We start from the raw sequence: 15,858 nt of genomic DNA on the forward strand, positions 1-15,858 counted from the left end.
GGAATCGAACATGGGACCCTTCAGTGTGCAGGCTGAGGCTCCATCCACTGAGCCAAACCATTAAGGACCTAAAATGGAGGCTTTTTGCCCAGCTGGCATAGCTCAGTGATTGAGCATGGACCTATGAACCAGATCATGGTTCCATTCCTGGTCAGGGCACATGCCTGAGTTGCAGGCTCAATCCCCAGTGTGGGGCATGCAGGAGACAGCCAATCAAAGATTCTCTCATCATTGATGTTCTTTTCTCTCTCCCTCTCTCTTTCTCTCTGAAATTAATATTTAAAATGAAATAAAATAAAATGGAGGCTTTTGACCAGATGGTATTTTTGATATCTTAATAGGGCAATAAAACCTAAAAAGCAACCTTCACTGCTCATATTTATTTTTATAACCAGGCACCTGAAAATTGTCCTTAGTAACTTGAAATGGTAACACATGCCCAGCCAGCCTTAAGGGATAGTGAACAACCTCCCTCCGTTACGTGGGAGAGAAGGAGCAGAGGAAGCTGTAAGTACTTCACATGCATATTGGAGCCTTGAAAACACCAGGAAGGATAGCACTGGTCTATGAAAAAGCTTGCAGGAGTGAATGACCACTGTAGAATCAGTTGGAGAATCACAGGATGTCAGATTGAAAGGTCTCTAAAAGCTTACCAACCTGAGGCATTCCAATATTCCAGTAGCATGCTGCACACACCACATTGCGGTTTCTTGCTTCTGTGCCTCTGTCCCTGCTATTTCCTGTCTGGAATACTGCTCACCATCTTCCTTCCCTGGCTAATTACCATGAAGACTTTTTTAAAAAAAATATTTATTTTTTTAATTGATTTCAGAGAGGAGGGGAGAGGGAGAAAGAGATAGAAACATCAATGATGAGAATCATTGAACCTCCTGGTTCATAGGTCGACACATAACCACTGAGCCACTCTGGCCGGGCCCATGAAGCCTTTTAATAGCCTGGAGGTTTCTCTTGGTAGCTGTCCTGAAGTCTTCTACTAGATTCTGAGCTCCCTGGAGGCAAAGGCCCTGTCCTCTTCATCTTCATATTATAGATGCCTGGCACAGAGTAAAGTATGCAATAAATGCTTGCTGAATGGAAAGGACATGCCTGCCAAGTGAGGCATCCACCTTTCTCACGAAGATTTTTTGTGGACAGATACCATATAGTCCTTTAAATCTCACACACCTAAACCTAGAAGTGGAGAATAAATCCAATTATATGTAAAATACAATCCAGACTGGGCTCCAGTGATGTCAGAGGTGAAGTATTTTCCCCTCCAGTTATCCTCTAGGGTAGTTAGGATCCTGAGGTTGACATTTTAGTTCTCTTACCTCTGCAGAGTAATAATAGGAAGTCAGAGACAAGCAGCTTTCTTTACAGTGAGTCACACAGTTTGTGGCTGGGTTGGGGCAGAAAATACTTAAGAGGCACATTCACAGTGAGCAGCGGTGTCCCAGCAGTCATGAGACTGGGCAAACTACTGCCCTTATCAACTGCTAATTCATACACAGTATCATGAAGGAAGGAATCAGATCACACTGGAAGGACCTGTCCGGCATCCTGTTGTACAAGTACATGTACACATACACACACATTAGCAGTACCATCCCAATAGGATGGAGAAAGCTTATAGCATTAGGAAGTTGAGGGTCATTTAGGCAAGCTCCATTTGAGGGCTATTGAAAGTTACAAGAGTAACAAATCAAAATAGGTAGTTTATTAATCATATTAATAACAATGATGTGTCAAATAGTCAGGAATTAGACCAATTTGGCAAGTATGGATGAAAATGAAAGGAGCCTCATACATTTTGATATCTAAAGTATGTGAGAGTGATTCATATACACACCCATTCTGAAATCAGTATGGGAAACAATTGCAAGACCTTTGCTCATGATGAAAGGGCAAGTTAAGCTCATTAAGTCCAGTGGTGATTGTGTCAGCTGACCATAGTAAGCAGAGAATGTCTGGTTTAATTTTTACACCTGAAGTCAAAGTTCAAGAAAGCCTGCTAAGATTTCAACTTAAAAAGTAGTGAAGAAAAACAGCCAACACCCACATAAAAACAGACACACACACACAGTCTACAGGCTCTGCCCCCACCTTTCTTCCACGTCTCAGTGTGAGAATCTGGCGTGCAACACAGGCAGAAAGAATCACAAGGGATACAAAGAAAGGACACAAGGCCAGGAAGCATCCTGGGTTTCCTGAAATCATAAGCAAAAGGGAGTTAGGTGGCAAATATAAATAATGGCCAATTCTATCAGAACCGCCCAGTCAGTATGGCTACCCAGAACTGTGCTTTTCAAAACATAACAGGAGGGGAGAATAGAAAACCCTTAAGAAGCTGCAGATGCTTCTGCCCAAGTCAGTGTACCTACTTCCCGAGAGGACCTGGGGTCAACGACTATACAACCTGGAACATGAGGTCACAGGTTTCCTCCCCTCTCTGCCACCACAGGAGGCGGGATTCCAGACAAGAGTACACAGTTCTCAGTTGTTGTTTGTTTGTAAGCAACATTTAATTAAACTGCACGGCATCCAGGAGAAACAAATGTACCAAAGAATCCAACCTGAGACCAGATTATACATTTTAGAGGGGGTTGGAAAAAAATCAATGCTAATTGGGAGAGGGAGCACTGTAATCAGAATACAACTCCAAAATAAATCATACAATAAATTATTTTTTAAAAGAAAACTGACACACATATACACACTCACACTCTTCACACATGCATTCTAGTCTTTTATTCAGTGTTGACTGACTTCCATGCTGGTAGTGTTGGGAAATGATGAAAGATAGATGTGAGAAAAGTAGGCATGGCCCCTCTGCCATCAGTAAAATGAGATTTAAGACATGTAGGGAACCCACTGATGTTAGAAACAAGAGTAGAAAGAAGGAAACAGCAGTTATCAAGGAAGATTTTAATTGCTTCAAAGAGGGAGAGAGGAAGAAAGCACAGAAATCTAACACAAGTAAAGGCACAATGAACGTGGAGTCGAATGGAACCAAACCCTTCCTTCAGTTAAAAAGCTATTATTTTCTTTTTTTGTATGTTTTGAAGGTGGTTGTAGTTTAGTTTCATTTTGATGAGTCTTGAAGGCAAAGTTGTAATGCCTTCCACTCCCTAAGTTTAGGGTGGCCCAGAAAGCTACCCTCACTACATAGCCAGGGACTGAGATTTAATAGGGAAAGAAACTACAACTGGAATGTGAAGAATTTGATCTGTGGTTGATTGTAGGTTGGGTTTCCAGAAGGACAGACAGCTCAGTGTAGTGCCATCAAAGGGCCTCAGATGCCCTATACTCCACCCCCAGAGCTTCGCAGCAGACCCTGGAGTCACCCTTCTCCCCCACTCCCATAAGCACTCAGCCTACAGATTCTTTCAAGTGATCAGGAGAATTAAAACACACCGCAACCTGAGTTGCTCTGTAGCAAGTCTATTTACAATTTTCCTCACCTCTCCCTGGAGGTAAATCTGGGTTTCAAGTTGGGAAACTGTGGGATGAGGGGGTGCCCCCAGTGCAATGGCCAGTTGCTAGTCTCTGCCTTTGCCAGCTGGGAGGCTGGGATGAATTTCTGGAGACAGCAGCTTCACATCCTCTGGGTGGGGTAGCCCTCGACCCTCTCTCTGTGCACCCAGGCTGGGAAAATAATAGGGCTCTGTTGCTGGAGGAAATCCCCATGACAGAGAAAACCACACCTGGAATATCGAAATGCTTTGATCCAGGTTTGGTGACCAGAGAAGAGGGGGGAAGGAGGGCATCTAAGCTCATTTAAAAACCTGGAGGCCACTGCCCTACTTCCCAGAAAGGGCGGTAAGAAACAACTATAGTATTATGTTTTCCCCACTCGAGAAAAACATCATGAAACCAAACCCACACAAGGGCTTATAACACAGTTTCCTGCTTAGTTGGGCAATGTCTCCTCCTTCTGGGAGGGGAGAAGGGGTTAATGGGACTGGGCAACAGCCTCAACATGAGACCAGCCATCTCCCATGGAAGAGACGACATTCCCACAAGCAGATAAAAAGCCATTTAAAAGGTGAGAAGCTGTAGGCTCTTGCAGCCAGCCCACCTTCAATCTATATTACAAGCTTTTTACAACATACAAAATAGATCAATAACTATGAGGATCACATTCCCATTCTTCAATACTAAATATACATGATAATAAATCTGTTATTAACAGAGGGACCAAATATGGATAAGGCAAAAGACATTTAAATAAGTACTGTGTCACCAACATGCACTGAAGAAAATGCATCCAACTAGATCTAGACTGAGGCCTTTTCCCATGAGGCCAAGAAAATGAAAATACACCAATACCCACGTGACACAGTCCAAATGCTGGGGAATATGAGCAGCAGGTCAAGGGGAGGAAGGTATCAGCCCCAATGAAAAGCTGTGGTTTGGCTTTTACTTGTGATACTTACTTTGATGTTCTATGTTTGAGGAAAGGGAAAAAAATACATTTCTATAACATTATACAAAAGGCATCAACTCCCATTTCAAAAATAAATGGGAAGACTTCACAGTCCAAGTTGAGTACTGATCAGCATCTACCCTGGAACTCTGCTGCAGTAGCCACTCTTGTTCTCCCTCCATTAGTGTCCCCTCTCTCAGCTCTATTCACTTCAGGATGCCAGGGACATTGCTGGGAGGTAACTACTAACAGGTTTGAAAATAAGAATGATAATGATTAGAGAAGTGTGATGACAGACCTAATCACTGTTTGTCCCAAGAGGCAATATGGTCCAGGAGATGATCAAGGATAGCAGACCCCATACAAATAACCCAAGTTGAGCCCTCTCTCTTCTGGCACTGGGAAGACTTGAGTTTCATCCGGCACCACGCACAGATCCTCAGTCTATGATCCAATAGGCTGGAAAGGTCCCTAAAATAGTTCGAGCCTGTGATGTAATTTTTTAACAGACTTTCCCCAACCGTTCCAAAAAATCACCTTGGCCTCCTTGCTCTTACTTCAAGCTTTGAGTAGCCTCTGCATTTGGCAGCAGCAAACCAAACACCTGTGTGTGGAGCCCCGGAGCCCTATTCTGCTGTTCCTTAAGTAGGACCTGGAAGACGAAGAAGCAACATATTGCTGGCTGCCAAAGAAGATAACTGGGCTGAAAGTCATCTCACCAAAGTCTTTGTGCTTCTTGGCACGGAGGAATCTTTGACTCATGAGCCTCCTCACGGTTCTCTATTCTGCTGTTCACCCCTGCGGTCTTGGAAAGGCAAGGGTGGAGAGAAAAGAAGAGGAAGCTCCTTTTCAGTCAGTGGGCTGTGAACTCTACAACAAGCTTCACCTTCCCTTGTCATCATGGCATACCCACCAAGGGGTGTAGTTTCTGGACAGGACTGAGTGGACCCCTGTCCTTCAGGGCCAGCCAGAAAAGACTGAGGTGGACTCAAGGTCTTACATAATACCAAGACCCCATCCCTATCTTCCTATCTCCCACCAGAAGTTGTTGGAGTTTGTGAACATGGAATGAACAAAAGTGACTTTACTCTTGAGGGCCTGGGTGGTGGTGGGAGGAAACATCATCCCTCAGCCTCAGCGCCCTGAGGAAATGGAGGGGGGGGGGGGCAAGTCCCAGAGGACTCAAATGGCTCCTGGTCCCTTTGCTGCAGAGAAACTGACTAACACTAAAAGGCTCGCCAGTTTATTTACCCTCCCTTTTTATTAGATGTTTAGTTCAACTGATTAGTATTTAGTGTTTATATCCAACTTATCTCTGGAGTGAGGGTATGGGGTAGGGTAAGAGCAAAACCAAAATACCCCCAAAAATAAAGCAGACCCATTCCCTTGTCCTTTCTCAAACTTGACCTTTAAAACAGATCACTTCTCTGCAAACTCCTTTCTTGTTTCACTAAAAATGTCCCCAACCCCCAAGTCCTGGCCATGTCAGTCTCCTAAATGATAAAATATACCCGCCAAGCTTCCCCCAAAGTGGGTAGGAGGAGGTAGGAGTACCATTCTCCGCCCTGCCCCAACAATGAGTTAATTCATCACAACAAGGCACCTTTCCCCACGAGGAAAGCAGGCGACATGGAAGCTGTTTCCTCATCTGGCTAGCAGGGATTGCTAGAGGAGGGATGGACGCAGGGTTTGAGACCCTACTGTCAATATAGAGTCCAATCACCAAGTCCAGAAGACGAGATGCATAGATGGAGGCGAGCTGGGAGGACGTTTGGAGTCTAGAGGTTGGTTGCACTGGAGAAACACATTAGGAGTTCTCATGCAGGTTTCAGGGGAATGAGAGGGACCATCTGAGAGGAGGAGAGGGTCCATCCTTTTCCTGAGGAACAGGACCAACCCAGGTTTCACCTGAGAATGGGTGGCAGAGGTGGGGCTCCACGGGCAGCTGAAAAACATTAACAATAAAAACCACATACACAAGACTACCCACCAGATCCTGAATAACCCAAACATTCCTAAAATGGGAGACAGGCTCTATAAGCTAACCTTTAACACTGAGGGATTAGGTTTTGTTTTTGTTTTTAAAGAAAATGAAGATGAGAAACAAATTTTAAGAAAATTTCTAAGAAAAGCACACTGATTCTATTTTTTATGCAATTATGAAAAAACTTTCATGACTACTCATCTCACCTCGGTTTGTTTTGCTGGGATATACTCTCTGAAAGTGTTTATATTCTTCTGGAGCAGGAAAGTCTTCTACTGGATGGAAAGAATACTTTGACTCAAAATCATCTACAAAAGAAACAGAATATTAATTCATTTCACCCTTCTGACCCTTCTTTGTGCCACTTCTGACCCTCCCCTTATTGTCTCCATTCATTCTGATGTACGTGAGGGCCTGCCTTGCCCACTAAACCAAGGTTTCTAAGGACGGCAATAGCATCGCTCTATGTGCCTTGTATGCCCAGAAGATGTGCTCAAAGGCTCTCTACTTTAAGGGATTAGTCTTTGACCTGCTTGTTTTTATTTGTTTGTTTGTTTTGTTAATCCTCACTCAAGGATATTTTTCCATTTATTTTTAGAGAGAGTGGGAGAGGGAAAGACAGAAACATCGATGTGAGAGAGAAACATCGATTGGTTGCCTCCTGCCGGGCCCAGCCTGGGAGGAGCCTGTAACCGAGGTATGTGCCCTTGACTGGAATCGAACCCGGGACCCTTCAGTCCCCAGGCCGATGCTCTATCCACTGACCCAAACCGTCTAGGGCTTAACCTGGTTTTTAAAAATATTTCCACCAAAAATCAGGCATTTAACAGGAAAGGAGCACAGCTGTTTTGAATGGGAGGAGATAAAAATATAATTCTTTAACACAGCCATCTTAGAGACTATCACCATGGGATACCAACTGAACTGAATCTACGAATTGGTAGAAATTAACCTAAAATGGGAATATTTGTTACCAATGAGTCAGAGTTCTGACCAGATAATTCCCTTTTGGCCCAGGTTACCCTCATGTAATTCTGCAACACAGTTGGGATAGCCATCTCATGGCCCCCGTGCCCACTTTCCATGGCCCCTCTATAAGAAGGCTCAAATGCTCTATGGGTGTGGCTTGATGACATTCCAAAGGACTTGATCTTCAAAGCAAAAACCCTGGTCCACCTAATCAGAATACACGCAGCCGTGGGCAAACTACGGCCCACGGGCCGGTTCTATCGGGCCCGCGGAGCCGAAAGAGCAGAAGGTTCTCTTGCTCTCCCCTCCGCTCCTTTACTTTGAATTTATATTAGTTCACACAAACACTCCATCCATGCTTTTGTTCCGGCCCTCCGGTCCAGTTTAAGAACCCATTGTGGCCCTCGAGTCAAAAAGTTTGCCCACCCCTGCAGAGCAAGGGTAGACAAGAGTGTTAGATCTGAAAGGGATTGTACAGATCTTCCCAGGAGTCTAATGATATCTTTGGATAACCCATGAACACAGACAATAGGGTGGTGAAGGCCTGGGGCGAGGGACAGCCTAGAAGGGATCAATGGGGGTTAAGGGGGACATATTTAATACTTTCAACAATAAAGATTTTAAGAATAAATAACTAAAGAAGTTAACGAGATGAAATACGAGTTAGAGAGGTAGGTTAAAAAAATTATCTTAGGTGGGGCCCAAGATTCATTGATAACCTTGGAAAAGTTAATCTGACACACTCCTGATTTAGTCAACCTCCTCATTTCACAGATAAGGGAAGTGAGGCCCAGAGACATGAAGCAACTTCCTTAAAGCAACACAGCTAGTTAGTGGCTTTGGATTACTAGGTAAATATTGTCTACATAGTGGGATGTTTTTTGTGTGGCAGTTTTATAACTTTCTTCAACAATCAGCAGTTAGTTCTCATGCACATTAACTGTAAATTTCTAAAAGTGGTGACAGGTATGTAGGTAACCAACATACAGAGACTGCTTGGTGAATCTTCATCCTCCCTATGGTATGGGACATTCCTTATTCCTTTGGCCCAGACGGCTTTGTTGAGCCTGGTGTCACTGTTATATCCTGAGTTCCCATCTCCTTCATGGCAAATTTTTGCATCTCTTCGAGTGCTTCTTGAAACTCCCTTCATGGATGTGCTTGTGAATGCTGATGGTGTATTCTCTGGTCACTAACTCTTTGATGGCAGAAGGGGCCCTCTTCTTGCCACCCTTCTTTGTGGGAGCCATTACGCCAGGCCCAAGTTGGAAAGAACATTTATTTTGTTTTTAAAGGGCCAGAAAGGAGCTCTCCTTCCTAGAGGAATACTCACTTCCTGTCTGAGTAACCCTGAAGAAGATGAAGTCTCTGACTTAAAGGTAACCACAGCTAATGGTTACCTTAGGGAGCAAGAGAATAGCTTTAGAGTTAGCATGACACCTGCTGACTTTACTTCAATCTATCCCAAAGCAACCCATGCTTAGAATTTGCAAAAGGGAAGGAACATCAATGGACAGGGATTAGAAGTCAGATGTAAAGTCAGGAGAGGAACTGCTGTGAACAACAGATATAAGTGACCATTCCCATTCTACTGGAATTAGTAAGTCACCACAGGAACTATGAGACTACAACAGCTAGCTACTCACCCAAGAAAGATCGAACAGTGGTGATAGAATCTCTGTGGCCATTCCTCAAGGGTGGAGGAGGAGGAGGTGGTGGCCCAGCTGGCGTCCTTGAGGGCGGAGGTGGGGGCTTTCCTCGGCTCAGAGGTTCTGACCCGTGTCGGTATGGTGGTGGGGGAGGGGGAGCATCCCTGGCACCATTTCGGATCATGGGTGGCGGTGGGGGAGGAGCTGCAATTAAAATCCAAAGCAGTTAGGTTTGGCTGTAGAGGCTGTGTGAGCCTCGGAGCACCATGTTAAATATCATATTCACCCTCCTCCCATCCCTGCTCTAACGAAGTTCAGAATAAATGTGTGACTCTTTTTCATTTCACACGACAAGTCAGTTAAGAACTCCCTGTATTCTTGATTTTTGTCCTGCTTTTCCATGTCTTCCTCCACAATTCTAATTCAGGACTGTCTCATACTTAGTCTGTTCTACTGCAAAAAGCCTCCCAAATGTTCTTTTTGCTTCTAATCTCTTATACCAGTCCACTGTGTGCACCATCAACTCACTCATCTCCCCAAACTTTGCTCAAACTTTTTCAAGAGCTTTGCAGTTCCTACATCATAAAGTTTCAAACTCTTAGCTTCCAATCCAATTGGGTTTCCCCCAATTATCCTCCTTTTTTATACAGTAACCCATTACCTCTGTGAGTCTGATCTCACCTTATACTCTTCCTTCCTTTTTTTTTTTTTTTTTTTTTTTTGGTTAATCCTCACCCGAGGATATTTTTTTCATTGCTTTTCAGAGAGTGGAAGGGAGAGTGAGGTAGAGAGAGAAAGTGAAACACTGATGTGAGAGAGACACATCCACTGGCTGCCTCCTTCCTGCAGGCACTCAGACACAGGTATGTGCCCTTGACCTGGAATCAAACCCACAACCCTGTGGTATGCGGGCCAATGCTCTAACCATTGAGCCATGCCAGCCAGTTCTCCTCTTCCTTTCTTGATTCCTAGGCTGGGTTAGGTACCCCTCGTCTGCACTCCCACTGTCACCTCTGTAACTCAACCATTCTACTATATTGTACTATAATTACTCATTAGATGTGCCACCTCCCAGTATACTGTATATTCATTAAAGTCAGAGCATTGGCCATTCATCTAAGTACCCAACCACAACCAAATGTACAGCACATGGTAGGCAATCAACCTTTGCTGAATAAACCAAATTACATATGCTTTGCTCTTGTGACTCCTCCACAATACTCGGAAATGCCATCCCTCTTCCCTTACTACCAAATCCTAGCTATCCTTTAAGGTTCAACTCAAGTTTATCTTACCAAGGCTTTCCCAAAGCAATCTACTCTATTCCGAACTCCTCCTTCTTTGGTCTCCCAAAACATTTATAGGGATGTCACTTTTTTAAAAAAAATGTATTTTTATTGATTTCAGAGAGGAAGGGAGAGGGAGAGAAAGATAGAAACATCAATGATGAAAGAGAATCATTGATTGGCTGCCTCCTGCACACACACACACCCCTCCCCCCTCACTGGGGATTGAGCTCACAACCCGGGCATAGGCCCTGACCTGGAAACAAACCATGACCTCTTGGTTCATAGGTCAATGCCCCCCAACTCCCTTAAGAAATTTCCATATTTTTATCTCCCAGTCCTCTCTTATTCCTGCATTTGTGAACTCATTCCAATTAGACTTTTACTTTCACCTTCCCTCCACCACTCCACTAATACCCAAAAAGATCCCATGTTCTTTGGAGTCCCCCAAAATGACTCCCATATTGCTGAGACCAATGTCATCTCGGGCTTCAACTTAACTGACCTAGCTGTAGCATTGGACACAACCCTAGAAGAAGTGGATGAGATTGTGTATTCTCTTTACAAAATAGCATGAAAGCAGAGAGGGAGACCAGGACAGCTGTCTGGGGCTTTTTCATACCCAGGAATTTTGGCTCACTCAATCTTGGAATTTCTCCATCACTCTTTCTTCCTTTCCCTCCTTCCTTCCTCACTAGAGGCTCTTTCTCAGCTTGCCCTGCTTGGCAGTCTTCATCTCTCTGACCTCTAATCTAGGAGGGACCCCAGGCTTAGACCTCTTCTCTATACTCTCTACCTGGGTGATCTGACTCAGCACCTCGTTTTCAATATTGTTCAAATTTCTCTCTCTAGCCCAGACCTCTCCCCTGAACTTCTGAGTTGATAGCCAATCACCAATTAATTATTTCCTCTTGAAAGTCTAACAGGCATCTCAAACTTGAGTTGTCCAAAACCGAGTATCTTCCCCCAAACCCGCTGTGGTCCTACCCACGTGCCCAGTTTCTTGCAATAGCTTCATAAGTGGCATCTTTTTGCCACCTGTCTCCTGCAGTCTGTTCTCAACATAAAAGCTGATATTTTTATTTTTTTTTAAAGTATGTTTTTAGTGACTTCAGAGAGAGGAAGGGAGAGGGAAGTGAGGGATAGAAACTTCAATGATGAGAGAGAATAATTTATTGGCTGCCTTCTGCCCACTGGGGATCAAGCCACAACCCCGGCATGTGCCCTGACCGGGAAACAAACCATGACTGCTCCTGGTTCACAGGTCAGTGCTCAACCACTGAACCACACCAGCTTGACTAAGCTGACCTTTTTAAAGGTAAATATATGCTACTTCTCTGTTCCAACCCCTCCAGTGGCTTCCAATATTAAACAAAGTAAAACCCTAAGTCTTTACAAAGTCTTACAATGTTCTCCCGTGGAAATCTAGCTTTCTGATCCTATGTTCTGCCACTCTTCCCCTCACTCATTCTAGTCCTGTCTCAATGTCTTTGCATTTGCTGTTCTCAGTGCCTGCTTGGCTTATTCCCATACTGTCTTCAGTCTTTACCAAATTGTTGCTTTATTAGTAAGGCCTTCCCTGACCCTAACCTCATCCCCACCCCTGCAATTGGAAATATCATCACCCCACCCACCCCAGTTTATCCTATCCCCCTTCTCTGCTTTGTATTTCTCTAAAGCACCTACATACTATGTATTTACAGACTAATATATATATTTTTAAATATATATACTTTTAATATATTTTTATTGATTTCATAGATGAAGGGAGAGGGGGAGAGAGATAGAAACATCAATGATGAGAGAGAATCATTGATTGGCTGCCTCCTGCACACCCCCTCCTGGGGATCGAGCCCACAACTCGGGCATATGCCCTTAACTGGAATTGAACCTGGGACCTTTCAGTCCACAGGCTGACACTCTACCCATTGAGCCAAACCGGCTAGGGCTTAAATATATTTTTTACTAATTTATTTGACTATATCGTAGAACAGGATTTTTTTTTACATTTTCTATTTATTGCTGTTTCCCTAACAATAAAGTCTGACTCACAAAAAGGCATTCAATAAACCTGTTGAATGAGTAAGTGAATTCTTATCTTCAATCACTAAAGGAGAGCTCTGGGGGAAAGAGTGAAGAGAAAAGAGCTCAACTCTCAGTGTGTTAGGAAAAAGAAAGGTGTTTGCTGGCACTTACCTGCTCCCCGACTGGGAGGATCTCGGGCTGGGGGAGGTGGCCTATTACTCTGTAAAGAAGGAGAGACTGAAGTAGGTGGAGGAGGTGCTAGGCCTCTGACAGGCCCTGGTGTCTTCCTATGCAAAGAATTGTGTCTCTGTGGCAGCTCAGGGGCCGACTCATTAGTGGGACTAGAGGGTCCATTGGGGACCCCTGGAGGCTGACGGTAAGGCGGCGGAGGAGGAGCCAGAGACTGGCCACTTGGTCCCGTTCTGATATTCACAGGGGAAGGAGGTGGTTTGACTGGGGGTGGAGCAGGAGGTCCATCTCGACTAGGGTGAAGCCTTTGTCCGGGTGTGGGTGGCAAGGGTTTCTCTCTGTTGTAGGCTGGGGCTTTGTTGCTGTGCATAGGCAGAGGTGTAGGGGGTGCGTTGGCACGCCGCCCTGGTGGTGGCGGAGGAGGGGCAGAGGAGCTGTGCTTCATGCCTGTACTGCTGGTGGTGATAGGCCGAGAGAGGTCCGGTAATGAAGGTCTCTGCATCCGGGGCAGTTCTGGGAGTGAGGCTCGGCCGCTGTCTGTATCATCTTGAGGGCGCCCACTGGCTGTAGACACTGGAGGCCTTGGGGCAGCAGCTCGAGAACTGGGAACGTGCAGGGCTGGCTTACCAGCTAGGTTCTCTACAAACAGACCAGACAGCACACTGGGTCAACAGAGCTAGAGATCTGTTGGTTAGTATCTCTAAGTCACCCAGCCTCATTTCCTTGCACAGCAGCAGGGGAAGTATTTGTATAATACTGGGTTTTAATCTGGCCCATTAACAAATATTGCTGATATAAGCTGAATACATTTTTATGTAATGCCTTTGCTTTAATATACTCTGTAACTTCACTTCTGCTCCCTTTCCTTCCTCCCACCTCTACCACATTCCTCAACCCCAGATGAACCACTTGGGACCAGAAGGAAATGAATGCACTTGGGAACTATTGTAAGAAAGTACTTATCAGATACCTGAAATGTCCTTAGCTCCCACAGGGCGGAGCTTCGGCACGCCTCCTTGGAAGAGACCTCCCTTGGGCTGCAGGGCACCTGCTCCAGAGCCATAAGCACCACCGCTTCCTTTGGGTTCTGGAAAGCATACCATTAGAGCTGTCACTTCATATGCTCCAAGCTGGTGACCAAGTTAATCCTGAGGAGAAACTCCTCCTCTATTCGGGTTCTAATGAGCAAACAAACCAATTTGCTTTTGCCTTTCCATTAAAAAAATAAAAGTGAAGCCTCTCTGTTCCACAGCTTCATGAAGTGACGCAAGTCTTTGCTGTGATGAAAGGAAAACAACGAAAGGAACAAGGAGCCAATCTTCCCTTACTTGGTGGGGCCAGAGGGATAACCTGGATAAAGACATGTTCAACAGAGCTCTTTGGGCTCTGCTCTCATAAGGGGGCTAATGGCCAGGGACACAGGTGTGAACAAACTCTTCTGTGGACTTTCAGAATGGACACTTGCAGCAATTATGAAATCATCATTGGCTTCAGCTGAGCGGTTTTTAGGACTGTAGTGGTCTCCTCAGAGAACAGCCAAGGATGTGCCCTAACAAGCATAAGCAGCACTAGTGACAGTAGGAGATGGAAGTCTTACTGAGAATGCTTCCCAGAGGTCAAAAAGAAGTTCCTAAGGGACGGGAAGACAATCAAGGGACATCCCAGGAAAAAACGTGCCCACTCAAGACTCAGCAATAAAAATGACAGCCCAGCCAAGTTTCCAAATCAATCCTAGGCTTGGACTCACTCTCAATGATGGGAGCGCTCCGATCATTAATGTTGGTCACCTTCTTCAGCTTGGTCCCTTTGCAGATGTCCTGTAAGAGGGCGCCTCGACCCCGCTGCTCATCTCTACTCAGCTTGATCTGCTCTGTGTTTCCCTAGAGGAAGAGGAACATATAAGAAGTTCACCATAAACAGTCCCCTTCATCACAAGCTTGGGATAATGCCTTAAGCCGAACTGAGAGTTCCATGAGACGCCTGTCTAACGTAATCAGATATATATGCCACACATCATGCAATGGTAATGTACATTACCATTCTTGTTAGTCCTTTTGCTCCTATTGTACCTCCTATTCAGATGTCTCTGACTGGAGGCCTGCAACTAATACTTACTGAATACCTAATGCACTAGGCTTGTGTGTTAGATGCTTTAGATGTATCAGCATCATCAAGGCAAACATCTACTGAACCCCTGCTAGGCTTTAGGTATTATGCTAAGCACGTTACTTTCACTATCTCATTTAAATGTTGAAACATGCTATGACGAACTACAACAGGAGCACAGGGATAGACAGCAAGATAAATGGCCCAGGTCTATATAAGAAATAAAAAGAATAGATTATTAAATACAAGATGTTAATAACAACTGGTAATTTTGGGGGAAAAAATAAAGTTAAATACATTCCTGCCTCATAGCTTATTCTCAAACAATTCTAGCTGAATTGTAATATTTAAGTGTAAAAACTACAGAAGTACTATATTAAAAAAATTGCGAAGGGAAGAACATTCTAAACATGGCAACTAAAATAGAGGAAAAAAGAAAAATAAATAAATAAGTAATACAGGAAAAGATCAACAGATTTGTTTACTACAAATTACTTATTAGGCATATAAGCAAATAAACAGGTGATATACTGGAAGGAAAAATCATCTGTGACAAATGTAACATATGATAGACACAAAGATAGTGTCCTAAATCTATAGAGCATTAACATACAAAGATGACTTAGGAATCAACAGGATAATAAGCAAAGAATATGAACAACACTATGTAAAAGAAATCAAAGAACCCAGCTGGTATGGCTCCATGGTTGAGTGTCGACCTATGAACCAGGAGATCACAACTCGATTCCCAGTCAGGGCACATGCCTGGGTTGCTGGCTCAATCCCCAGTGAGGGGCTTGCAAGAAGCAGCCGGTCAATGATTCTCTCTCAACATTGATGTTTCTATCTCTCTCTCCCTCTTCCTTCCTCTCTGAAATCAATAAAAATATATTTAAAAAAAAAAGAAATAAAAAAGTCAGCAAATATGAAAAAAAAATCAATTACAATAAAAAAAATACAAGGTAAAACACATTATCATTATCTACCTATCTACAATTTAGTTAAAATTGTAACTAAAAAGGATGCTAGCTTTGCCCTAGCCGGTTTGGCTCAGTGGATAGAATGTCAGCCTGAGGACTGAAGGGTCCTGGGTTCGATTCTAGTCAAGGGCACGTACCTCGGTTGCAGTTCCCCTGGCCCTGGCTGAGGTGCATACAGGAGGCAACCAAACGATGTGTCTCTCTCACACTGATGTTTCTCTCTGTCTCTCCCTCTCCTTTCCAC

At 44.2% G+C, this 15,858-nt stretch overlaps 1 protein-coding gene and 1 pseudogene across 3 annotated transcripts in view; both read right to left on the reverse strand.

Moving 5' to 3' along the window:
* Positions 1–2,732: 2,732 nt before the first annotated feature.
* Positions 2,733–15,858, reverse strand: part of WIPF2 (WAS/WASL interacting protein family member 2) — a 32,351-nt gene continuing 19,225 nt past the window's right edge. Inside the window, exons 3-8 of one of the 2 annotated variants that reach the window (XM_080679560.1) lie at positions 14,276–14,408; positions 13,499–13,615; positions 12,511–13,167; positions 9,026–9,232; positions 6,617–6,718; positions 2,733–6,371 (exon numbers count right to left, since the gene is read on the reverse strand). In XM_080679560.1, coding sequence (XP_080535686.1) covers positions 6,331–6,371; positions 6,617–6,718; positions 9,026–9,232; positions 12,511–13,167; positions 13,499–13,615; positions 14,276–14,408 — 1,257 coding nt within the window. In that variant the 3' untranslated portion in view covers positions 2,733–6,330. The remainder of the gene's footprint in view (positions 6,372–6,616; positions 6,719–9,025; positions 9,233–12,510; positions 13,168–13,498; positions 13,616–14,275; positions 14,409–15,858) is intronic. The other variant, XM_080679561.1, reaches the window with a different exon arrangement.
* Positions 8,293–8,629, reverse strand: LOC308254159 (large ribosomal subunit protein eL31-like; annotated as a pseudogene). Its single transcript has one exon. The product of its transcript is annotated as a large ribosomal subunit protein eL31-like (transcript).

Source organism: Plecotus auritus (genome assembly GCF_963455305.1).
Source record: "Plecotus auritus genome assembly, chromosome: 7".
NCBI lineage: Eukaryota > Metazoa > Chordata > Mammalia > Chiroptera > Vespertilionidae > Plecotus > Plecotus auritus.